The 26,488-nt window shown below is 45.6% G+C and overlaps 1 protein-coding gene across 1 annotated transcript in view; it reads right to left on the bottom strand.

Annotated features, from left to right (window-relative positions):
- FAM135B (family with sequence similarity 135 member B) overlaps window positions 1-26,488 on the bottom strand; it is a 73,888-nt gene that overhangs the window by 33,132 nt on the left and 14,268 nt on the right. The window contains exons 2-6 of the mRNA XM_056854653.1: window positions 24,666-24,745; window positions 6,623-6,762; window positions 4,708-4,778; window positions 2,265-2,438; window positions 456-582 (exon numbers count right to left, since the gene is read on the bottom strand). Coding sequence (XP_056710631.1) covers window positions 456-582; window positions 2,265-2,438; window positions 4,708-4,778; window positions 6,623-6,762; window positions 24,666-24,745 — 592 coding nt within the window. The remainder of the gene's footprint in view (window positions 1-455; window positions 583-2,264; window positions 2,439-4,707; window positions 4,779-6,622; window positions 6,763-24,665; window positions 24,746-26,488) is intronic.

The raw sequence follows: 26,488 nt of genomic DNA, 5'->3' as shown, positions 1-26,488 counted from the left end.
TCCCTTGGGAAACTTGGTATTTCTGCTGAGTGCTCACTCAACACCATCAGTGCCACAAATCAAAGAAATTCAGAAACATGCAGTCCAGCTTTGGTAGGGCTGCCAATTCTGGGTTGAGAAATTCCTGGGGAATATGGGGATGGGGCTTAGGGAGGGAGGGGTTTGGTGAGGGGATGCACCACAGAGGAGTATAATGCCATAGACTCCACCCTCCAAAGCAGCCATTTTGTTCAGGGGAACTGATCTGTGTAGTCTGCTGATGAGGTGTAATTTCGGAAAACCTCCATGTCTCACCTGGAGGTTGGCTACACTAACCTCTGGGCTGTGGGGAGCAGGGCTGGTAGAGGAAAGTTCACCCCTCTCTTTAGCAATCTGTAGATCCTCTCTGGGGAAGTCCAATTCTATGCCTGAGAACTATGGATCGAAGATGTTGTGTGCAAGTGTGTGCCCCATACCTCTGAAGCAGCAGGCTTGCAGTAACCAGCGCCAAATACCAGATTTTCAAGTGACATCCCGGTCAGATCTGGGCCTGTTTCCAAGCTGCTTTTCCCAAGCCATGATCCTTTCCCTGGACGAGTGAAGCTAGACAGCAAATGGATAACAAAAGATACAAGGTTAGAAGTCTCAGCAATACAGTGCATTCCAAAGCCCTCACCCCACATGACTTCCCTTCTGACCTAAGTATAGTAAGTTATTTTTATTGCCCATTACATTTTGCTCTTTTAAAGTAGGAAGTCTTAAAGATGAATGATCTACCAAAGTTCCATCGAGTTAAGTGGTTTTAAAACAGTCTTCTGGGTTTCCTGGAAGGCTGGTTAGGTCTTTTTCTATATGAAGGGCTGTTAACGGCAGAGACCCTTCCCTGAAAGATACTTTGCTGACAAATTTCAAGGATTCAAGAGGATATTTGAAGGGCATTCAGAACAATAAATAAAAAAAGCAAACTAAGCACATCCTGAGGTTATAATGAATCCAAAACAGAAGGCTAATCACCATCAATAATGTTAGAAACCATTTGGATCTGGCTATTACTCTGACTCCTGGTTGTCTTGCAAAGAGTTCATGAAGGTCAGACAGAAGGGGAGAGAGAAGAGAGAGTGACTGAGTACACATGTAACTGATAGGGACAGCTCCCAGTTGGCAGAGATGCCTACATATCTTGGCCTCTGCTCCAATAAGTTGCATGAAATAGAGGTGGGCAGGTAGGCAGTAGAGGGAATATTGTGACAACTAGGGTTGTGCATATTGATAAAGCTGAACCGAAAATAAACCCAAAATTAGCCATTTTGGCAATATTCAGATTTCAGTTTTACCAGATACCAAAACCTGGGAATAAAGCCAAAGCCAAATAGTTGATCGCCGAATCAGCTGAATAGGTATTCGGCTTTTTTGGCTTTCCCCAGGCTTTTCACTATGGGCATTTTTTAAATTAGCTCTGGGGGAGGCATTTTTGGAGGTAGAGTTCCACAATTTTCAGGATAGCTTTAAGGGACTCCCCTTGCATGAACCCCAAGTTTGGTGATGATTGGGTTGGGGGTCTGATTTCATGGGGTCTGGAAGTGGTCGCCCCCCCTCCTCCATGCATGGTAAAGTTTACAATGTTTTTCTATGGGGAATGGAAGGTACTAATTTGGGACCCCATCAAATCAGACCCTCTGCCCCAAACTTTACCAAACTTAGGGTTTCATGCAAGGATAGTCCCTTGCAGCTATGATGCGAATTTGGTGACTCTACGTCCAAAAATGACCCCCACCCCCGAAAGGGAAATTATAAAATTACTTACCTTTTTACAGTTGGTAATGGCAGCCTGCTTGAAAACACAGTCTCCCATGAATCATTGCAATGGTGCCCGCACCCCCAGTGACCCCTACCTCCCCCACACTTCCAGTAACCCCTACCTCCCCCTACTACCTCCCCCACTACCTCCCCCCACACCCACAGTGACACCTACACCATGCCCAAAAGATGGCCAAGATGCCCTCCCTCTCATCAAGAAGAAAAAATGCTTTTTATATGCCAATTTTCTCTACCTTTTAAGGAAAATCAAACCGGCTTACAATCACCTTCCCTTCTCCTCCACCCCAACGGACACCCTGTGAGGTACATAGGGCTGAGAGAGCTCTAAGAGAGCTGTGACTAGCCCAAGGTCACCCAACTGGCTTCATGTGTAGGAGTGGGGAAACCAACCCGGTTCTCCAGATCAGAGCCCACCACTCCAAACCACCACTCTTAACCACTACCCAACGCAGACTCTCCTAATTCACCTGATTAGGGGTTGGTGTAAGGCCACCAGAGAGGCATGCACCGTCACAGAGATTGCAGACAGGTGGAAGTAGTCAAACATGACAGGGACATGGTGGTGCAGGCCTCGCCTGGGGTGGAAGTGAAGCCCCAAAGTGCGGCTGCTTATCACCGGGACCGCCGCGATGTCTTTCAGCCTGCAAAGAGAGCAGAGAAAGGCCTTCCATCAGCTCCGACTACAGCAGCATCACAGCCCTAAAGAGGAGGCTGGCGTGAGTAGAATTTTGATCCCTTGGCAGGGATTCTCTCGGCAACGAAGAATAGTCTATGAGGCAGGCACTTTGCTCTGAATTGTACTGGTAGGATCAGTGTCAATATTATGACATCACCATAAGAAACAAAGTGACTTGCAGTTAGGGTGGCCAACCTCCAGGTACTAGCTGGAGATCTCCTGCTATTACAACAGATCTCTAGCCAATAGAGATCAGTTCCCCTGGAGAAAATGGCCACTTTGGCAATTGGACTATATGGCATTGAAGTCTCTCCCCTCCCCAAACCTCGCCCTTCACAGGCTCTGCCCAAAACACCTCCTGCCATTGGCGAAGGTGACCTGGCAACACTACTTGTGTTCCCTGATTCACAGATTAGCCCCTCTCACAAAAATCTAGCAATTTGCCCTAAACTCACTCATGTCATTTCATAAGGGGCAGGTGCTACAGCCCAAATACGGTTGCCAGGTCCTCCCTCCGGGCCACTGGCAGGGGACGGGGGGTTGGGTTGCCAGCTCCAGGTTGGGGAGCTCCTGGAGATTTGGGGGGTAGAGCCTGGGGAGGACAGGAGCCTCAGTGGGGTACAGTGCCGTAGAGTCTGCCCTCCAAAGCATCCATTTTCTCCAGGGGACTGATCTCTGTAGTGTGGAGATGAGCTGTAATTCTGGGGGATCTCCAGGTCCCACCTGGAGGCTGGCATCTCTAAGCTCAGATGATGTGGACTGCTGTTGTGAGGAGTTCTTGGGCAACAAAAACAGAAACTACTATGTTTTCCACATCTTCTCCACAAACTGAATGCACGCTTTAAAAAAAAACTATGTTCTTTGATGAATGGCTGTTTCACTCCCCATCACCCCTCCGATGACTTCGGGTCTTTGTGTTGATTATGCATGCTGTTTCCGGCCATCAGAGGCCGCCTTGCTCTCCCCCTGTGTTTCCCCACATTTTGCCTGTGTTTTCAGAGACCTGTTTTATCTCAAATTTGAAAAAGTGGGCAAAACGCAGGGAAACGCAGGGGGAGAGCAAGGCGGCCTCTGATGGTTGGAAACGGCATGCATAATCAACACAAAGACCCGAAGTCATCCGAGGGGTGATGGCAAGTGAAACAGCCATGCGTAAAAGACCTAGAAATTGACCCTGTGCCGATAGATTTACCCATTCCCCTTGTGGCTGGCTTTAGACATTTGAGTACCCAGTATGATAATACCACCACCTCTCTACTCCATATAAACCTGTACCTTTCAAGCATCTGCTCATAAAAACTGTTATCGAGCATTAGATAGATACAATTTGAATGACAGCTTTAAGAGAATTATATGTTATAGTATATAATCACTAGATTCTTTGATGTGAATATAATTTCGTTGATGTGAATATAATTTCGTTGATGTGAATATAATTTTCCACTTTGATGTTAATGTTAGCCTGAATTGCGTTAGTTTTACCATAAAAATACAAGAACATAAGAAGGTTTTAGTTGTACACATGGTTGTAGATCCTTACAAGGCATCTATCCCCCAGAATTATAGCTGACGGTGTTGGAAACCTTCAAGATATGAAGCCTCTTCTCAAAACTGGGAGTCACAGCATCGACTACCAGTCATCTCTATCACAAGCATTTGAAAAGAATTTCCCTTGGGGGAAGCATGAAATTAATTTCTGGCTCACAAAGTTCAATATCCCACAATCTATTTTGAAAAGAGGATCTAGCAGCAATAAGAAGGGGTCGCTAACATAGGATGAAGCCAGATAGAACTTTGGGAAATCTAAACGAGGGCAATTTAGGCCAACAGAGAAGGAAATGGTCATCTAAATTATGCTTCTGCCAAGTCTTAAAGAAGAAGAAGAAGATGATGATGATGATGAAGAAGAAGAGTTGGTTTTTATATGCCAACTTTCTCTACCACTTAAGGCAGAATCAAACTGGCTTATAATCACCTTCCCCTCCCCACAACAGACTGCCTGTGAGGTAGGTGGGGCTGAGAGAGTGTGACTAGCCCAAAGTCACCCAGCTGGCTTCGTGTGTCGGAGTGGAGAAACAAATCCAGTTCACCAGAGTTGCCTCCTCCGCTCATGTGGACAAGTGGGGAATCCAACCCGGTTCTCCAGATCAGAGTCCACCGCTCCAAACCACCGCTCTTAAACATGACACCACGCTGGCTCTCTGATGCACTCACTGTTAAAATGGTGCACTCACTGTTGTTCACTGTCTGTGAAGAGCAGGTCCAGCTTGAGTTGAAAATCGACTTCACTTAATGCCTCTTCCACCTATACAGCCAGAAAAAAACACACACTCTCCATTATAAACCAGCTGACAGGGAAGAGGGAGAGAGGTAGGGGGCTGAGGAAAGCATGATGGAACACAACCGGAAGTGTGGCAAAACCACCTCTGCTCTTCTATTTCCTTGAAAACCCCCTGAGGGGTTGCCATGAATTGGCTGTGACTTGATAGCACTTAATTATTATTTAGAAGTAGAGTTGGTTTTTATACGCCAGTTTTCTCTACCTTTAAGGAGTCTCAAACCGGCTTACAATCACCTTCCCTTCCTCTCCACAGCAGACACCTTGTGGGGTAGGTGGGGCTGAGAGAGTTTGGAGAGAGCTGTGACTGGCCCAGGATCACCCAGCAGGCGTCATGTGTAGGAGTGGGGAATCAAACCTGGTTCTCCAGATTAAAATCCACCACTCTTAACTATCTCACCATGCTGGCTTTACTGATTTGTCAACGTTTAAGTTAAAATGGCACTAAGGAAATGTGGCGACTGCCATCAAATTCACTGGCTGCAATTTGAAGAAGGAGGAGGAGATGGTGGTGGTGGTTTTTATATGACAACTTTCTCTACCATTTAAAGGAGAATCAAACCGGCGTACAATCACCTTCCCTTCCCCTCCCCACAACAGACACCCTGTGAGGTAGGTGGGGCTGAGAGAGTTCAGTGAGAACTGTGACTAGCCCAAGGTTACCCAGCTTGCTTCATGTGGAGAAGTGGGGAAACCAACCCAGTTCACCAGATTAGCATCCACTGCTCCTGTGGAGGAGTGGGGAATCAAACCCGGTTCTCCAGTTAAAGGGACTAGGCAAGTATGTGATGTGAAAGACCTCTACCCGAGACCCTGGAGAGCAGCTGCCGATCTGAGTAGACAATACTGACTTTGATGGACCAACGATCTGATTCAGTATAAGGCAGCATTACGTGTTCATATGTTCATACCTCCAAATACTTCAAGAGAGCAACCATGTCCCCCTTCAACCTCCTTTTTTCCAGACTAATCATTCCCAGGTCCCACAGCCTTTTCTCACAGGGCTTGGTCTCACAGCCCCCTGATCATCCTTGTGGACTCCAGGCCCCTCATCATCCTCATCTCTGCATTGCTAGTAATGACATGGAGATGCTGCCACACTGCCAATAAGTCCCCCCTGCTGCCTGCTGGTTGCCAGGGATACTTAGCAACCCTAGTGGTACTTCAGGTACTCTGGGCTATTTCAGACTTTGAAAGTTTTTTTAAAAAACAACTTTGTATTGAACCTGGAAACAAATAAGATGCCAGTCTAGATGATATAAAGGTAAAGGTCCCCTGTGCAAGCACCGGGTTATTCCTGACCCATGGGGTGATGTCACATCCCGACGTTTACTAGGCAGACTATGTTTATGGGTTGTTTGCCAGCGCCTTCCCCAATCGTCTACACTTTACCCCCAGCAAGCTGGGTACTCATTTCACCGACCTCGGAAGGATGGAAGGCTGAGTCAACCTTGAGCCGGCTACCTGAAACCGACTTCCATCGGGATCGAACTCAGGTCGTGACTAGATGATATAGCACTGGCTTAATATGATAGCTCTGTAGGGTTGGTGGTTTTGGCGGGGATTGCACGGCCGCTTTAGCACTCAAACAGGAGTGGGGAAACACATCCAGTTCACCAGATTAGCCTCCGTCGCTCATGTGGAGGAGTGGGGAATCAAACCTGGTTCTCCGGATGAAAGTCCACCGCTCCAAACCACCGCTCTTAACCCCTATGCCATGCTGGCATGCTGGATCAGCCATTCTTCGCTTAGTTTAATCCCCATTCTGGTCCCTCGTGTCTTCATTCCAGGGGCAAAAGGAAACACCTCACCCTTTCACCATCCAAGAGAAGGTGGACTTTGAAATTCATGCATTCGTTGATGACAATCTCTTCATTCCTATACAGGATCTGGAACACTCTGCTGTAGACGCTGCTCTCATGGACACAGGGTGAACAAAGGATTGATTCACCTGCAAAACACAATTGTGGACAGAGCTTGAGAAGGTGCAGAAAAGAGCGACCAAAACGATCAGGGAACTAGAGCAACTGCCCTATGAGGAATGGTTAAAAAGCTTAGGCCTGTTTAGCTTGGAAAGAAGGCGGCTGAGGGGAGACATGATAGAGGTCTATAAAATTATGTATGGTTTGGAGAGAGTGGACAGGGAGAAGCTTTTCTCCCTCTCTCATAATACTAGGATGCAGGGTCATGTGCTGAAGCTGGAGGATGAGAGATTCAAAACAGATAAAAGGAAGTCTTTCTTCACACAACGCATCGTTAAATGGTGGAACTCCCTGCCCCAGGAGGTGTGATGGCTGCCAACTTGGAAGGCTTTAAGAGGGGAGTGGACATATTCATGGAGGAGAGGGATATTCATGGCTATTAGTTAGAATGGATACTAGTCATGCTGCATACCTATTCTCTCTAGTATCAGAGGGGCATGCCTATTATTTTGGATGCGGTGGAACACAGGCAGGATGGTGCTGCTGCAGTCATTTTGTTTGGGGGCTTCCTGGAGGCACCTGGTTGGCCACTGAGTGAACAGACTGCTGAACTTGATGGGCCTTGGTCTGATCCAGAAGGCTTTTCTTATGTTCTTACGTTCTTATGTTCTTATGTGGACAGTGGCATGCCTGTTAACTATGTTCTGACCACCTTCGCCTTACATTCCAACCTCCAGGATTACATTGGGCTTATCGTCCATCCATTTACACCCAAGTATTCAGATCCTCAGTAATGGGAATAAGAAAGGCATTCCAGAGAAATTCACTGACCGAAAATGTAACGATGGCCATAGGCACAGATGTATTTATTTTTAATTATAGTTTTTATTTTGGTACATAATAATAGATATAGAAAAAATACAGAATATATATATATATAATTCAGAAAATGCAAAAAAAAGACTACAAAAATTGGAAAGACAAATAGATATACTAAACCAAGCTGAGGTTGCTACCGTACATCCAACTAATCTAGCATACTATGATCACTACTAGTCATACAATTACACTCACATGCTTGACTAAATATCGAACTACCATCATCTGTGGTGTATCTGTGGGATCTAGGTGTGATTTGTGTATTAGAGAGGAAGGAAGTGGGGTGGAAAGTGATATTTACAGAGAGATACAGATCAGGGCTGTGCATATCGGCCGAAAATAAACAAGAAATAAGCCATTTCGGCTTTCCCTGGGTTTAAATTTTGGTGGAATGAAGAAAAGGAAAATCTTGGCAAAGCTGGATAGCCACTCCCCAAATAACTCAAATAGGTATTTGGGTTTTTCGGGTTCAGCTATTCCCCTTTAGATCTGTTCTGCAGGCCTTCTAGGGCTGGAGAAAGCCCACAGCACAGATCTAGAGATGAGATCTAGCGTGGTGAGAGATTCAAAACAGATAAAAGGAACTATCGCTTCACACAATGCTTAGTTATATTGTGGAACTCCCTGCCCCAGGATGTGGTGATGGCTGCCAACTTGGAAGGCTTGAAGAGGGGAGTGGAAAACATGTTCATGGGGGAGAGGGCTATTCATGACTACTAGTAAAAATGGCTACTAGTCATGATGCATACCTATTCTTTCCAGGATCAGAGAAGCATGCCAAATATATTAGGTGCTGTGGAACACAGGCAGGATGGTGCTGCTGCAGTCGTCTTGTTTGTGGCTTCCTAGAGGCACCTGGTTGGCCACTATGTGAACAGACTGCTGGATTTGATGAGCCTTGGTCTGATCCAGCATGGCCTTTCTTATGTTCTTATGTACTAAAGCAATTCCACGCTGCCTTGATTCCTGGGCTCCCCGCAAATCGGGGCAGAGTGGAATTGCTTTAGATCCATGTTGCTAGTGGCTTTCCTGGAATCCCATGAAGTTTCCTTGGAGTCCCAGGAAGCCGGTCGGGAGGGCTAGGCAGCAGAAGACCACCCCGTGTGGCTTCCCGGGACTCCCAGGAAGGTAGGCTGGGGGAAGGGGCTTCAGTTAGATCCCTGTTGCACAGGCTGGCAGCATGGAACTTAATGAAGCCCCCCTCCCACCTCCATTACCAGGAGTCCCATAGGAAGGCGGGGGAGCTTTCCTTTTGCTGTTGCCAGTGGAGGAATGCCCCCCCCCCACTTTTTATTAGAGAAACTTGCCGCCTCGGGCCTCCACGGAAGTTCAAGGTGGCAAGCTTGTTGAATAGGAAGGCAGGGGAGTGTTCCTATCTGTGCTGATTTGGGGGGGCATTTGGGGGGGTTAGAACATAAGAAAGGCCATGCTGGATCAGACCAAGGCCCATCAAGTCCAACGGTGTTAGTGCTAGCTAAGGCCATTTATGCAGGGCTGTTTTCCTCACAGTCACCCCAACTGCTCCAGCACTTCGGTTTGATTATGCATACCTTTCCTGATTGTCTGAGGTCTCCTCGCTCTCCCCGCACGTTTCCGGGCATTTTGCCTGTGTTTTCCAGATGCTGTTTTAGCAAGAATCTGGAAAATGCGGGCCAAACGTGCAGAAATGCATGGGGAGAGCAAGGCGACCTCTGACAGTTGGGAAACGCATACATAATCAAAACGAAGCACACTGGAGCAGTTGGCGGGGTGACCACCAGGGAAACAGCCCTGTATAAATGGTAGGGTTGCCAACCTCCAGGTACTAGCTGGAGAACTCCTGCTATTACAACTGATCTCCAGCTGAGAGAGATCAGTTCACCTGGAGAAAATGGCCACTTTGGTGATTGGACTCTATGGCATTGAAGTTCCACCCCTCCCCAAACCCCACCCTCCTTAGGCTCCACCTAAGGAGCAAACCTCTCCTGCCGATGGCAAAGAGGGACTTGGCAACCCTAATAAATGGCCTAAGTTAGGGGTGAATTGGAGAAGAACTGTCTTTTCCCAAGAACACAATATAGAATTTTAGCCTCCGGAAAATGTCCAGCTATCTGAAGAGGGGCCATAGCTCAGGGGTAGAGACTGTGTTTGGCATGCAGAAGGTCCCAAGTTCAATTCCTTGTAGGTGATGTGAGAGATCATCCTGAGACCCTAGAGAGCTGCTGCCAGTCTGAGTAGACAATATTGACTTTGATGGACCAAGGCTCTGATTCAGTACAAGGCAGATTCCGGTATTCACATTTCTCCTGCTTTGGGTAGAAAAACACAGCTCCTGGGTGTATACACCCATACTGTGGTGTCATTGCTGACAAATGGAATCTTAATGCTTCTGTCCATAAAATACTGCTTATACATACAGAGGTTGTTGGAAGAGAGTGTTAGAGGTACCGAGGACTGCCCCCCCCCCCAAAAAAAGTGAGTTCTAGATCAAATCAACCCTGAACTGTCCCTAGAAGCTAAAACAACCACACTATCATACTTTGGTCACATTATGAGAAGACAAGAGTAACTGAAAAAGACAACCATGCTAGGAAAAGTTGAGGACAGCAGGAAAAGAGGAAGACCCAACATGGATTGACTCAATCAAGGAAGCCACACTCCTCAGTTTGCAAGACCTGAGGAAGGCTGTTAAAGATAGGAAGTTTTGGAGGACTTTGATTCATAGTGTCGCCATGAGTCGGTAGTGACTTGACGGCATTTAACACACACACACTCACACATGCACGCACACGCGCACACACAGAAGTAGGTCACCAAGGGGGAGAGCTTACATGGCACTTTCTCCCTAATATTCTAGTTTTGCATATATTTTATCTGAGGGAGCTTGAGACATTTGATTTCCACCAAATGTTGTCTGAAACAGTACAGCTCAGGAACAGATGCATCAGTCCGGGCTTCTGAAGAAGATGATGATGAAGAAGATGAAGATGATGATAAAGAAGAACGGGTTTTTATATGCCAACTTTCTCTACCACTTAAGGGAGACTCAAACCGATTTACAAACACCTTCCCTTCCCCCCCCCACAACAGACACCCTGTGAGGTAGGTGGGGCTGAGAGAGCTCTAACAGAGTTGTAACTTGCCCAAGGTCACCCAGCTGGCTTCATGTGTAGGAGTGGGGAAATGAATCTAGTTTACCAGATTAGCCTCTGCTGCTCATGTGGAGGAGTGGGGAATCAAACCTGGTTCTCCAGGTCAGACTCCACCACTCCAAACCACTGCTCTTAACCACTACACCACGCTGGCTCTGTTCATCAGTTCGGTGGAAGACGGGTCTTCAATACAAACAATCCCTTTCAGGAATATTCCATAGCATACAGTGAAATGCTTCCTGGTGCAGCCCTAATTCTTCAGACAAGCATTATAGCAAAAGTGTGGAGAGGAGAGAGAAAATGAAAAACTCATTTACTTTGCTTTACTGCGACAGGAGGATAAAATGTGCGGGCCTCATAAGCTCCTAAAAGGCAGGCAACGTTGTCCTATTTATTTCCATTTAAATCGCATCGTTCAAGAGTCATTGGGCAAATTGCATTACAGATCAAATGTATTCTTCTTTCTGATCTAGCGGTACCACAAAGGAAAAGCAATTTGATGGCATTATTTGATTTTTAAAAAAATAACAAATAAAAATTATAAAGAGAGTTGTAATGGATGTACTGTCTCTCTGCAGTGATGTAGATGCTAATGTGATTGTCTCTTTCAAATACACTCTTGCCCGGACTTCCACCGGCGTGTAATGGGTGCCATAAGAGGCATTATTTACACTGGACTAGAGTAAAAGGGGACAGTGTGGTGTAGTGGTTAAGAGTGGTGGACTCTCATCTGGAGAACAGGGTTTGATTCCCCACTCCCCCACATGAAGCCTGCTGGGTGGTCTTGGGCCAGTCACAGTTTTTTCCAGACTCTCTCAGCCCCACCTACCTCACAAGGGGCCCATTGTGGAGAGGGGAAGGCGATTCTAAGCCACTTTAAAACTCCTCAAAGGTAGAGAAAAGTGTATCAACTTAAGCAGTCATGCTGAGCCCAGGGTACTTTGACACAAATGCAAACACTTCTATGGCCACTGTTTCCATGGGACCAGGATTAATCTACTATCTGTCTTTGGTTAATCTCTGAGAAAGTCAAGAAGAACTGTTTCTTGACCTTATTTATGTGTTTATTTAATCTCAGAGTTGGAAGGGACAACCAACGTCATATATTTCAACTTCCTGCCAACGCAGAAACTACAATCATGGAATCATAGAGTTGGAAGGGGCCATACAGGCCATCTAGTCCAGCTACCTGCTTAATGCAGGATCAGCCTAGAGCATCCCTGACAAGTGCTTGTCCAGCCTCCGCTTGAAGACTGCCAGTGAGGGGGAGCTCACCGCCTCCCCAGGGAGCTGATTCCACTGTTGAACAACTCTTACTGTAAAAAAAAATAAAAAAAATCCTAATATCCAGCCGGTTCCTTTCCTCCCACAATTTAAACCCATTATTGCAAGTCCTATCCTCTGCTGCCAACAGGAACAACTCCCTGCCCTCCTCTAACTACTGCTATTATAATATCTCCAACCAGTCGGTATTGATGCTTAACAACCTCCAGCAACAAAGAATCCACCACCACCTGACGAAGGAGACTATTCCAGCGTCGAACACACCTCCTGCATGCAGATGAACAAGGCACTCATATTGTTATTGTTAAGAATGGGCCAAATACCCGGAGACAGGGCAGAGCTTTGGCGATGTGCAACAGGAGGCCTCAGATTTTTCATGGTCACCAAAAGCCACAAGATTCTGCTACCCAATGCAAGAAAAATCATTGGACTCTGCTGAACAGAATATCGACTTTTAAGTGGGATCTGGAGCTCTTCCAGAATGATTACTGATCTCCAGAGAATCAAATTTATTTAATACAGTCCGAGACCAATAAAATAGAATCGATACAAATAATTCAAATTTCCAGAATATCTAAATATTGTCGAAGGCTTTCACGGTCAGAGTTCATTGGTTCTCGTAGGTTATCAGGGCTGTGTAACCATGGTCTTCCAGAATATCAATTAACTCATGGGTAAAAAAATAAACAAAATAAAATTGTAGACTTACAGAATTATGCAATATCTTATAAAACTTATAGCTAAAAAGCCTATATATGGCTCACCCAAGTTTCCTAATCTTGTAGGCTAAAAGTTATTGTTAAAAAACCTATATATGGCTTACCCAAGATTTCCTAATCTTATAGGCTATCCAACCAAATTTGGCGACCTTAAAAGCGATGTCTCGATTCCTGTCTGCTAACATTAGTGAGAGGAGAGTCCTTCTATTTTTTCCGGGATGGCGAGAAATTATGGGAGTAATCAGTTTCCCTAATATGACTATAGATCTTACAATAAAAAAGATATGCTCTAGGGTCTCGATATTTTCATCTCCACATAAGCATGCCCATTCTGTAGATGGTAAACCTCTATATCTACCCTCAAGAATCGCTGAGGGCAGCATATCATACCTTAAAAAGGTAAAGGTCCCCTGGGCAAGCACCGGGTCATTCCTGACCCATGGGGTGACATCATATCCCGACGTTTACTAGGCAGACTTTGTTTATGGGGTGGTTTGCCAGTGCCTTCCCCAGTCATCTTCCCTTTACCCCCAGCAAGCTGAGTACTAATTTTGCCGACCTTGGAAGGATGGAAAGCTGAGTCAACCTTGAGCCGACTACCTGAAACCAACATCCATTGGGATCGAATTTAGGTCGTGAGCAGAGCTTGGACTGCAGTACTGCAGCTTACCACTCTGTGCCACGGGCTCCTTATCATACCTTAATAAAGTGAAAATCCTTCTATGATCAGGGTTGTCTAAATGCTTTACATAAGGCATCAAAGCTACTTTATTTAACATGCCTGGATCATAAAGGAAGCTCTTAATTCTGTTCAAATCATGCTGCCTTTCAGTATCCAGAACCCTCTGTTTAACCATAGCCTTTGCCTGAGAACAGAGTCCAGTCCCCTAGAGGGGAAGGATGGACTCCATGACATCATATCCTGCTGATCTCTCTTTCCAAACTTCACCCTCCCCAGGCACTGCCCTGATTCTCCAGGAATTTTCCAAGTCAGAGTCATGCATTCACTCACTCACTCACTCACCCACCCACCCTTTCTTCTTTCTTTCTTTCTTTCTTTCTTTCTTTCTTTCTTTCTTTCTTTCTTTCTTTCTTTCTTTCTTTCTTTCTTTCTTTCCTTCTTTCCTTCTTTCCTTCCTTCTTTCTTTCTTTCTTTCTTTCTTTCTTTCTCATTCATTCATTCATTCATTCATTCAATTTCTATGCTGTCCTTTCAATGCTCAGGAGTTGGCAACCCTATCCCTAGGGTTGCCAGCTCTGGGTTGGGTAATACCTGAGATTTTGAGGGTGGAGCCTGAGGAGGGCGGGGTTTGGGAAGTGGAGGGACTTCAATAAGATATAGTGCCATACAGTCCACCTTCCAGTGCAGCCATTTTCTCCAGGTGAACTGATCTCTGTTGCCTGGAGAACAATTGTAATCCCAGGAGATCTCCAGCTACCCCGTGGAGGCTGGCAACCCTACCTATCCCAGATCCATCAAAAAACAAAGGCTCCTACTAACTGATCTATGAAAAAATTACTAGGTTCTTCCTGGGGTCCGTCAGTGGACTTGGTCTGTACCCCATCACCGGACCAGTCATCGAGATTTTTTAGCTAAATGATTGCAAACGTGGACAGCAGCACACCCTAATGTCTCTCATATTTCCACATGTCTGAAAGACAGAAAGAATCTGATCTCTGCCTCCCTGCTTGCTTTTCCTATACCCATGAATGATGTTATAATTTCTTTCTCTCCACACAATGAGATTAATCACAGGGAAAGTTTTACACATAGAGGAATGACAAACTGCATCGTAAAAATAGCAAAATATAACGAAGGAAAGAGGGGGGAAACACACCTCTGTCTCTCTACCTATTTTTATACTGCTGTGTCTTTTACGGCAGAGATAATTCATTTGAAAATAATGGAGATGCCCTGCATCTTTTCTCCCCCCATGACGAAAAGCAGCATGAAAACAACCCTGGTAAGTCAGCAGACGTCACTTGACTCTGAGGGGCTCTCTCGTCATTAAAAGGTTCCTGCTTGCGAATTCAGGAACAAAATGTCTCTCAGATTAGCGAACGTGGCCAGAATTGTAACAACGCCTTGGGAGCCCAGTGGCAACCTTAGGGAGGTTTATCTTCCCCTCACTCCTTGTAATGTAATTTCACAGAATATTACCGAAGGGGATATTATTGGTAACTATGTTTCATCTATGGCAAGATAGATGCAGGTAGCTAGTAGAGTGTCATTGATTGGATTGTTCAAGTGGGAAGACACGAGTTCAGGATTCCCATTTTGCCGTGAAGATAGTTTCGGGTGGGAGGCCTTGTCCATCTGCAGTTGAAGAGCAAGACTTGAGCCTAGTAGCAGCTTAATAACCCACAAGATTTCCAGTAATGCAGTCACGAGGATGTTTCTAAAAAGAATCTGAAAGATTCCCCCCGACGAAGCTGCCCGCAAAACGAGTAAGGGTTGCAGTTTTTTTTAAAAATGAATTTGTTTCCATCTGCACCATTTGTTTCCTTGGTTTCGTTTTGCCTTGGCGCGGCTCTCTTCTTTTCTTCATTAATTCCGAACCATGCCATGGAGGATAGGATCATTAGATTCGCATAACGGAGCTAGAAACAGATGGGGGAGTTTGTCTACAAACCAGAAAAAGGTTTCAGACCGGCAGAAACGTATGAAATCTAAAAAAATAAATAATAAATAAAATAAACCCGGGGAATAAAACTCCTAGAGACAATGACTGTAGGTTTAAGTAAAAAAAGAAAAGAAAAGCCCACTGAGCTTTCAGTGGCCATTTTGGAGATTGTTAGGCAACTGCAACAATATTGACAAGCCTTTCATGCATTGGTTTCTACAAAGCAAATCCATGGTGGGGGAGCAAGGATAGGCTTGGAGGCCAAAACCGCCCAGGAAAAAGTCCACTCACCCTCCCATCATGACCCCTGATGGAGTACAACTTGCCAAAGCCTGGCCAAGTGCAACTTGGCTCAGCCAGGGAATGGTGGCTACCATGCAGCTTTCCCGGGCCAGCACCAGCAGCCATGGCACAAGGTGGCCAGACTTTTCCCAGAGAGAGGCTGCTCGGGAGAGGGAAGGAGGGAAAGCCGAAGAGGGGAGGGCCAGATGAAGGTAGGTTCTGAGAGAACTGTGACTAGCCCAAGGTCACCCAGCTGGCTTCATGTGGAGGAGTGGTGAAACCAACCCGGTTAACCAGATTAGAGTCCGCCGCTCTTAACCACTCCACCATGCTGGCTGGAGGTGAAGATGGCCTCCATGATGAACCTTCTAAAGGGGACGTTGCTAAGGATGGAATGGTATCTGAGAAAAAAGAGTCCTGATCTTCACCTCTCTCTACTTAGCACTCCTGCTTGCCCAAAAGGCTCATTTTGGCAAGAAGAGCAATAATTTATACATTGGAATGGTTCCCGTCTTCTTTTTAAAATTATCTTTTTAATTATATAATATTAATAAAGCCGAAGAATAAAAGAGAAATAGAACTGAGATTTCTACAAATGAAATAGAAGGAATCATGCCAAGGACTCCGTTGGAGATAACAGAGTAAACATATAACATGAATCATATCATTACTTGAAAAGCATTTTAAAAAATACAATAGTAAATACAAGAATAAACAATATGTGATAAGATAAGCAATTATATTATATCAAAAGCCAGACTGTTTCTATTCATCCCTGTATACAGATGACTTCCCAGTTGGTTTGAATAAATAATTATGATCTAGTAATAAATTATATTCCTACTATGAATACAAAAGTCTATTATTACTTTGCAGTAATTCCGCTTAAATTAACTACAGCATATTCGCGATACCTGAATAAAAACTAATAATGTTATCAATCATTCACGACTTTCTTATCAGAGCATTATGTTTCTCTCTGCTCCCACTCCTCCCCCTATGCCACTTTCTAAGAGCAGTAAGTATAATATGCTTTCCATTTATCATGATTTTTTTTTTGGCTTGGCCTCCTGTTCACATAATTTGTAAATTTTGCATTACAGCATATTCTGCTAATTGACTCTTCCAGTCCTCTACATCTGGACACTCTTCCAACTTCCATTTTGTTGCCATTATAACTCTAGTTGCTATTACCATATATTTAAACAGTTGGTTCTAAAGTCTCCACGGAGGGAATTTTGAATCTGTTGGCTGATTGGCCCAGAAAAGGATCTCCTGGATTAGAGTAAAATCCCACCATCAGGGAACCCTGCAGTGTGGTTCTCCATTCATGGTTCATGGCTCAATCAAGACATGTGCACGACATGTTCAAGCTCAATGAACCTCCAGCAAATCCTTGGTAGGGTTGCCAGCCTTCAGGCACTAGCTTGATATTTCCTGCTATTACAGCTGATCTGCAGCTGATAGAGATCAGTTCACCTGCAGAAAATGGCTGCTTTGGCAATTGGACTCTATGGCATTAAAGTCCCTCCCCTCTCCAAACCCCGCCCTCCCTTCAGGCTCCACCCTAAAATCCTCTCGCCAGTGACAAAGAGGGACCTGGCAACCCTAGTCCTTTAAGACTAGATTAGAGTCCACCACTCCAAACCACCACTCCAAACTGCCGCTCTTAACCACTACACCATGCCGGCACTGGCTTGTATCCTATATCCTACCATTCCATCCAGCCAAATCTGAAGCCTTCCTCCTACATAGGGATACTTCATCCAGCTGAAGTGCCTCTTACATCAAAGGCTGAGACACATAAGTTGGATGAAGGTTCTGTCTTGGGCTGGAGAAAGCCTTCATACTTGGCCAAGGGGAGTGACAGGACAGAGGCCAGTGGCCTTAGGGCAGATGTCTAAGGCAACCTAGCCCTTTTTTTTCCATTTAGGATTTGAGACCCAACTTTCCCCCCTCGCCCAAAAGTATAACTTCTCAGCAAAGTCACACCACTCAGTGATCAATCCTTCATCTCAACCTTGCCTTTTGACATGTCCAATTAGCCTCCTGGCAAGAATGATAGCTATCTGTTTCTCTAACGCTACTCCATTATGTGAAAATGGAAAGTAAGATACCCCTATTAATTTCCTCACGTGGAAACCAGTTGTATAAATGTAGTCACTTATCTCTGTTATGATTCATAAAAGAGAGTTCATTTTTCAAGGTTATTGAAATTGGATGTGGTCAAACATAAATGAGAAATTCACAGTGGGTAGCCGTGTTAGTCTGTTTGCAGTAGTCAAAAAGGGCAAGAGTCCAGTAGCACCTTAAAGACTAACAAAAATATTTTCTGGTATGAGCTTTCGTGAGCCACAGCTCACTTCTTCAGATACAGCTAGAATGTGAATCCATCGGTCTGTACCTGTGCAAGTTTCTTCACAAGGTTGATGGATTTCCATTCTGTACGGCTAAATGTGGTGCCTTCCATGAAGATAATTCACAGTGGGTAGCCGTGTTAGTCTGTTTGCAGTAGTCAAAAAGGGCAAGAGTCCAGTAGCACCTTAAAGACTAACAAAAATATTTTCTGGTAGGGTATGAGCTTTCGTGAGCCACAGCTCACTTCTTCAGATAAATGAGAAAGCAAGCATTGTGAGGTTCCCCTCCTCCACCAGCTCTTCCTGCCACTGCTCAGCAGGGTGGCAGAAAAAATGGGGGAAATGGATGGTATCGGTGTGGAAGTGACATCATCATGTCCGGTGATGCTCTAGCACTCATCCCAAGCTCTATAGTTAAACCATAGACATTGGGATGAATGCTACAGCATCTCTGATGACACAGTGACATCACTTCCAGATCATACCAGAAGTGGCATCACTGCATCACCAGCGACATTATTAGGTGAGTCTCCAGCCGGTTGCCAGCCTTGACTCCATCCAAAGGCAGCACAGCAAGAGAACACTGCCAGTTATGCTGTGCATATCAATAAACCCTAAGCCAGAAAAAAAGCCATCTTGGTAAATGTCAGGTTTGGGTTTACTAAATTCCAAATCTTGGGGGGGAAGCCAAAGCCTAATTGGCCATTCCTGAAAAAAAAACCCAGTAATTTTCCGGCTTTTTTGGGTTCTCCCCAGGCTTTGCGAAGCTCCTGGGGGGGCATTTTTGAGGTAGAGCCCCCAAGCTTGCAGGGTAACTTGCAGAGATTCTCCTTGCAAGAACCCCCAGGTTTGGTGAAGAGTGGGTCAGGGGGTCTGAAGTTATGGGGTCTGGAAGAGGTCGTCCCCTCCAGCCTCCATACACAAGCAGGAAGGTAAGAGTCAGATTCTCTGGTCGTTCACTAATCGGCTAATGCTTGTCTATGGGGGAGGGAGGGGTGACCTCTCCAGAGCCCATAACACCGGACCCCCTGACCCAAACTTCACCAAACTTTGGGGTTTGTGCAAGGAAAGTCCCTGAAAGCTAGCCTGAAATTTTGGGACCTCTACCCCCCAAATTGCTCCCACAGGAGCTTCGCAAAAAAATCCCCTTTGTTTGCTATTGTGGGAACTTTCAGCCTACTTCCACAGGATTGCATCTATGTAGCAAAAGTCACCCAGCTGGCCTTATGTGTAGGAGTGGGGAAACCAATCCAGTTCACCAGAATAGCCTCCGCTGCTCATGTGGAGGAGTGGGGAATCAATCCCGGTTCTCCCGTTCCCCCGCTCCAAACCACTGCTCTTAACCACTACACAATGCTCCCTTCATCAGATACCTGACCAAGGAAGCTTTGATGCAGAAAAGTGCATACCCCAAAAAACTGGTTCGTTTCTAAGGTGGTATAAAGGTAAAGGTCCCCTGTGCAAGCACCGGGTCATTCCTGACCCATGGGGTGACATCACATCCCGACTTTTACTAGGCAGACTTTGTTTACGGGGTGGTTTGCCAGTGCCTTCCCCAGTCATATTCCCTTTACCCCCAGCAAGCTGGGTCCTCATTTTACCGACCTCGGAAGGATGGAAGGCTGAGTCAACCTTGAGCCGGCTACCTGAAACCAACTTCCGTTGGGATCGAACTCAGGTCGTGAGCAGAGCTTGGACTGCAGTACTGCAGCTTATGTGGCATAGGACTCAAATATTGCTGACCTCTGAACCTTGCCTAGCGAAGGATTGCCCCACGGTTCAAATTAGCTGTCCTATCCTGGCAGTTCTTTACTAGCACACCGCCCAGGATTTTGGGAATACAATGTTTAAAAATCTACCCTCCACCTTTCCACTAGCTGTTTCAATCATTCTTGTGCGGCCCAACGCAGAGAGTTGTCGTCAGAGACTCTGAGCCAGTTACCTAGGAGGAGACAGGACAAGTACCTCAGCCATAGCTTGCTTCCTCTATACTGCTTAAAATTTATGTTTGATCACTTAATGAGATTGCCTACAGCTCTGGAGTTTGGTGTCATCAATATGCGGATGACAACCCAGCAATATATTTCATCCAGAAGCAACTGTCTCCATCCTGGGTTGCTGCCTGAATGCCATGGATAAGTAGCATAGGGGGAGAGGAGCTGAAGCTGGAAATGATAAAGCGATGCTGCTAAGAAAATCTGATAGTGAGGAAACAGTTGTCTGGTTGACTTTGGTGGGAGAAATCTCCTCCCTAGAGTAAACTGAGCAATGAGAATACACGTTCAGATGTGGACCGCACCCTTTGCTTTCAAGGTGATGCTCATTCTGATTCTTAAACTTCCAGCCAGAGTCGGCTCTACAGTGTGGACAACTGGGTATGGACAACAGTGTTGGCAGCTGAGAGGCAGTGTGGTGTAGTGGTTAAGAGGGGTGGACTCTGATCTGGAGAACCAGGTTTGATCCCCCACTCCTCTGAATGAGTGGCGGACTCCAACCTGGTGAACTGGGTTGGTTTCCCCAATCCTCCACATGAAGCCAGCTGGATGACCTTGGGCTAGTCACAGCTCTCTCAGCCCCCCCTACCTCACAAGGTGTCCATTGTGTGTGGGGGAAGGGAAGGCAATTATAAGCTGTTTTGAGTCTCCTTAAAAGGTAGAGAAATTGGGATATAAAAACCAACTCTTCTTCTTTTTCTTTGGATGCTTCAGCTGGCAGATTATGGTGGCAGAGGCAACATCCTCCCTACCAACCTGTCAGCAGCTTCCTGACATGCCCACCCATCTCCACTGCCACCACTGCTATTACCCCCACCCCCACGTATGAGCTATGACACATACACATGAACATATGAAGCTGCCTTATACTGAATCAGACCTTTGGTCCATCAAGATCAATATTATCTACTCAGACCAGGGTCTCAGGCAGAGGTCTTTCACATAACCTACTTGCCTAGTCCCTTTAACTGGAGATGCCAGGGATTGAGCCTGGGGCCTTCTGCATGCCAAGCAGATGCTCTACCACAGCCCCTCCCCAAATGAACTTCCCAAATGAACTACCAGGGGCACTACCTGGATAAATGTGGTGTTTCAATATGTTGGCCAACTGTGTGTTGGGAAAAACCTTGTGATTGAGGGGGATGGAGCCTAAAAAGAGCAGGGTTTGGAGAGGGGAGGTACAACCATGTAAATTGGGTAGAGTTCAGGCAGGAGATGGGTTTGGGGTGATGGCCCAACCCAACAGATATACAATGCCTTGTTCAGAAATTGAAGTTGTCAGATTAATAAAGCATTCTGAACACAGTTGTTTGCATAAAAAAAAACCTTGTACCTGTAAATTCTTTTGTATTATTCAGGTAATTTTATTAAGCCCTCCAAAACAAAATCAGGTAACTGTCACTACTTTTTAACTGTTTATCCTTTCTCTTGCACTTCAAAAGACCAAAAATTTGCTTCCATTTGATGGAGGCAAAAGCTGTTTTCTCAAGCACTATTGAAGCTAATGACAGCAATTTGATATAATTGTCGATCTCGAATTCTTCCCTTCTCTACCGAGCAAGGAGTTGCATAAACTTGTGGGGACAACATTAAAGGCCTCATCAAACACATCTTTTGTAGCATGCAAAAAAAAAAAAAACACTATAAAAAACCTCAGCGCTCCTTCACTAAATTATATTTAAATCAGCAGACAGGAAGATTTTGTTTAGATGTAAACCTGTGTTAAAATGAGACGGGCTTTAACATTCACAGAATCCAGGCAGAGTTAATGGTACATTGAACAACATCCTTGATCACACTGATCTGGAAGTACATTCCCTGGAAATCAATGGAATAGGCCTCCAAGTTCCACCCAGGGCAGGGCTGAAGAAATTCCAAATCTGCTCTAGAGCCCCATTCCATTGGTAGCCCTTTAGGCCACATGTATTGGGAAATTCCAGGGGTTTAGGGGTGGAGACTGTGGAAAGTGGAGTTTGGGGAGGGGAGGGACCTCAGCAGGGTATAATGCCTTAAAGTTCACTCTCTAAAGCTGCCGTTTTCTCCAGGGCAACTGATCTCTGTCATCTAGAGATCAGTTTTAGTTCCAAATGATCTCCAGGCCCCACCTGAAGGTTGAATAATAAAAAAAACCCTATGCTGTAATGAGAATTGCTCACAAGAAATTAGAGCACGTACCTCAAATCTGTAACTGTATTTCACAAAGTCAACATACAATAATATACAAAAAACCACCTCACTCTATCTAAGTACACGATACAAGATGATACAAAGACAACACAGTGTATGATTTCAATCGCACCCCTTATAAAGTCCAAAAGAAATTGTAAGCCAATTTTAGCCGTATTAAAGGAGCACAGTCCTCAGTAACAAGGTGAGAAAACTCCTTGGTTGTCACCATGCCACATGAAAGATTCCGGCTGGTAATGAAACGATAGCACAAGATAATGGAGGCAAAGGAACGTGTATCCTAGGTACTTAATCACGTTTCACCATAAGACTTCTTCAGCCTAAAACCTTCTGTGTGCCCACCGAGGGTTCTCTCAATTGATTTGAAGCTTCACCTGAAGGTTGGCAGCCCTATTGTTAGTCATGTTAAATTAGGATAGAACCTCCATGATCAGAGGCACCAAGCTTCTCAGAAACACCCTATGTTTACCTGAATATTAATGGAGAAGGACATAATAGGGTGAGAGAAGAAGAAGAAGAAGAAGAAGAAGAAGAAGAAGAAGAAGAAGAAGAGCTGATTTTTACATGCTGACTTTCTCTGCCACTTAAGGAAAAATCAAACCGGCTTACAATCACCTTCCGCTCCCCACAACAGACACACTATGAGGTAGGTGGGGCTGAGAGAGTGTGACTAGCCCAAGGTCACCCAGCTGGCTTGATGAGTAGGAGGGGGAAAACAAATCCAGTTCACCAGATTAGCCTCCACCACTCATGTGGAGGAGTGGGGAATCAAACCTGTTTCTCCAGACCAGAGTCCACTGCTCCAAACCACCGCTCTTAACCACAACACCATGCTGGCTCTCTAGAGTTACATTATTTCTTACAATGACTACAGCACTGTGCACATGAAGACACTGCTCCCAGCCCAATAGATACCCATCTTACAAACATACATAATTCCAACCACTCACAAATGACTTATGGCGACTGCAGCAAGTGAGAAGCAGGGTGGTTTGCCATTGCCTTCTTCTGCAAAGCCTCCCTTGGTGGTCTTCCATCCAAGTAATGACCCTTCTTCGCTTCAGTGTTCTGATGCGATTGGGCTATACTATGCCAACTTCCCTGCCCAGATACCCATCCTAAGTCTTCTGAATATAACATTAAAATGAAGTCCACATGAGAAGGGTCTGATGCATCTGAGCCTAATCCAAATGCCCTCAACATTCAATCAGGGTAGAACAGTTAACAATTACACCAATCAAACCTATGCCTGTTGAATTATTTGTGCCTCACATTAGGTTTGTCAACCCCCCAGGGATCCCCCACTTTGGGCCCCTTCCCCCCGGCACTGTCCAGCTGGCCAGCGAGGGTCTTACCAGGTGCAAAATGAGGACTAGGCTTTGATATCGTTGGCACGTTGATGTCACTTCTGGAAGTGATGTTACCACGTCACAGACGATGTGGGAGACGCTCCGGTATTTGGGCAAAACTCTATGGTAAAAACAGCTTCTACCACAGAGTTTTTGCCCAAATACCAGTGTTTCCCACATCGTCAGCAGCATGATGACATCACTTCCAGGAGTGACGTCAATGTGCTGATGGTGGTAGGGTTGCCTGTGCCAGGTTGGGAAATAAATGAGGAGGGCAGGGTTTGGAGAGGGGAAGGACTTCAATGCCATAGAGTCCAATTGCCAAAGTGGCCATTTTCTCTAGGGGAACTGATTTCTATCACCTGAAGGGCAGTTGTAATAGGGGGAGATGGCCAGTCACCACCTGAAGGTTGGAAACCCTAGACGGCATAGAGGCCTAGGCCTTGGTTTGTGCCTGGTAAGACCCCCGCACCCTCCCCCACCAGTTGCCAGGGGGTACCTGGCAACCCTATCTCACATAGATGTGAAATGGGCCTACCAGCAGGGCAGACACCCCAAGAGTCAGAGCTGCCAAGTTCAATCCCATCTCCACCACATGTGATGTGCCTGATACTACTTCTAAATCGAGGTTTGACTCCAGATTTCTATGCCATAATGCAAAATTTCTAGCTCAATCTCTCTCCTTTTTATGTGAGTAGATGTTTTCTTCATGTATACATATACCTGGTTTACCTTAACGATGATTACCTTTACAGAAATTAACCATGGTTTATCTTTAATGCTATTTCATTTCCTACTCTCTTTTTCTCTCATGTTAGTGGCTGTCAAGAATATATCTGACTACTTTTTTATCGAGTAAAAATAGAATAGAAACCAGTATTTTGAATCACTGGTAGCAAGCATAATCTCTGTATTACGTGTGTATACTATTGATTGAGATAATATTGTCTATTGCAAACGGATGCAAAACTTTCCCCCTTCTCCTTTTTTCCCTTCTGTATTCCTTAAAACACAATAAAAACTTAAAAAAAAAAAATCAGGCCCATCCTTGTGAAACTTTGAATCTGCCCATCAGACGAGGTTAAAGTCCCCTCATTTCAAGCCATCTCCCTCTTTTTCCCCTCACCTTTTTGTTCCGCAACAGTTGTTGACAATCGGTGTGGGATCCTGGACGGTACTTTCAGACTTGCATGCAGCAGGTAATACCTGGAGAAAAACAGTTAGCAAAAAGAACACTATTATTTTAAAAAAACCATTTAGGAAATAAACAGTTTTAAAAAATGCTGCCTGGAATCGCTGCCAAATTTTACCAAAAAGTGAAATGTAAAAATGAATTTGAAAGTTCAGGCAAAGGTCTAGCACATGCCTGAGCAGTGGGTGTGAGCACTCAGACATAGGGCTGCCAGGTGGCTTGGAACGGCAATCCATCAGCCAGCTCGCAGCAAGGGTCATGCGTGTGCACACAGCCACAAGCAATGTGATCCCATCACTTCCGGTGTACTTCCAAAAACGCTGCTGATAGTGTTGCCAGGTGGGTGGTATTGGCAGGCAATTGCCCGCCAATCCACCCAGCCACTTCAGGGCTGCGGCTGTATGTGTGCGCATGCGATAGCGGCACTTCTAGTTTTACTACCGGAAGCACCACATCGCCGTGGCTGCTTTTGCACTCAAACCCCTAAATGTTGGGGTTTGAGTGTTAAGCCAGCCGTGGCGATGCAGTGCTTCCAGAAGTAAAACCAGAAGTGCCTTTATTGCGTGTATGCACCCTCCTCAGACTCCGCCTAGGTCCCTCTAGGTCCCTCCACCTAGGTCCCTAGGTTGCCAGGTCCCTCTTCACCAACAGTGGAAGATTTTAGAGACACAGGCTGAGGTGGGCGCGGTTTGGGGAGGGGAGGGACTTCAATGCCATAGAGTCCAATTGCTAAAGTGGCCATTTTCTCCAGGGGAACTGATCTCTATCGACTGGAGATCAGCTGTAATAGCAGGAGATCTCCAGCTCGTACCTGGAGGTTGCCAACCCTAAAACCTCCACCCCAAAAACCTCCCACTGGTGGTGAAGAGGGACCTGGCAACCCTAGGAGGGAGGCCTCCTGCGATGGCAGTCCTATATTTTCCTCAGCATGAATTCCTGCTGAGACTAATGGGAACTACGATTGCCAGAACCCTGCTGGGGGGATCCCCCTCTTTGTGCCCCCTCCCCTGGTGCCATAAGAGCTGTTGCTTTCCAGCTCTCTTGTTTTTTTGCTGAGAGGCCAAGAAAACTACAGTTTCCATCACCCCCAGCAATACTATAAATAATGAGCACACACAGCAGCAATTACCTGCCAGCTCTTTATGAATGCTACTAACTATACAGATGAAAATACCTATGATATATACGGTACTATCTGTTTGGAACAGACTTTGGAGGTGCCTGAATGGGAGGACCATCTCTGAAAATTATGGGAAGGAACAAAGAGTTAAGACTATTACCATTTCTTAGGGTGACTTCAACTCGCCCCTAACACCACTTCTGGTTGCATGGCCAATTATGGTGAGATCAGCAGGAATTAAACCATGTTCGTGAGCAAGAATCTTTAGCTTGGAACAGAAATCCTTGTACTCTACCCAGACTGCTGGAGCCACACATAATCTCATGCAGAAATTTAAAGGTAAGAAGGGAGACAGAAATTATCTACTTCAGCGATTTCCCATCTCTTTTATAGTTGTGCTTTGGGTTGCTAATTTCCAGGTAGGCAAAAGCTCCACCTGGCTCTGCCTAGGTGGCATCTGGAGAGCTTCGGCTATTACAATTGATCTCCAGGTAACCAAGATTGGTTCTCCTGGAGAAAACGGCTGCTTTGGAGGATGGACTCTATGGCATTATACCCTACTGAGGTAACCTTGGGCTAGCCACAGCTCTCTTAGATGTCTCAGCCCCACCTACCTCACAGGGTGTCTGTTGTGGGG

This window comes from Euleptes europaea, chromosome 8, assembly GCF_029931775.1.
Source record: "Euleptes europaea isolate rEulEur1 chromosome 8, rEulEur1.hap1, whole genome shotgun sequence".
NCBI classification, from domain to species: domain Eukaryota; kingdom Metazoa; phylum Chordata; class Lepidosauria; order Squamata; family Sphaerodactylidae; genus Euleptes; species Euleptes europaea.
This window is presented reverse-complemented; position numbering and strand designations above follow the sequence as displayed.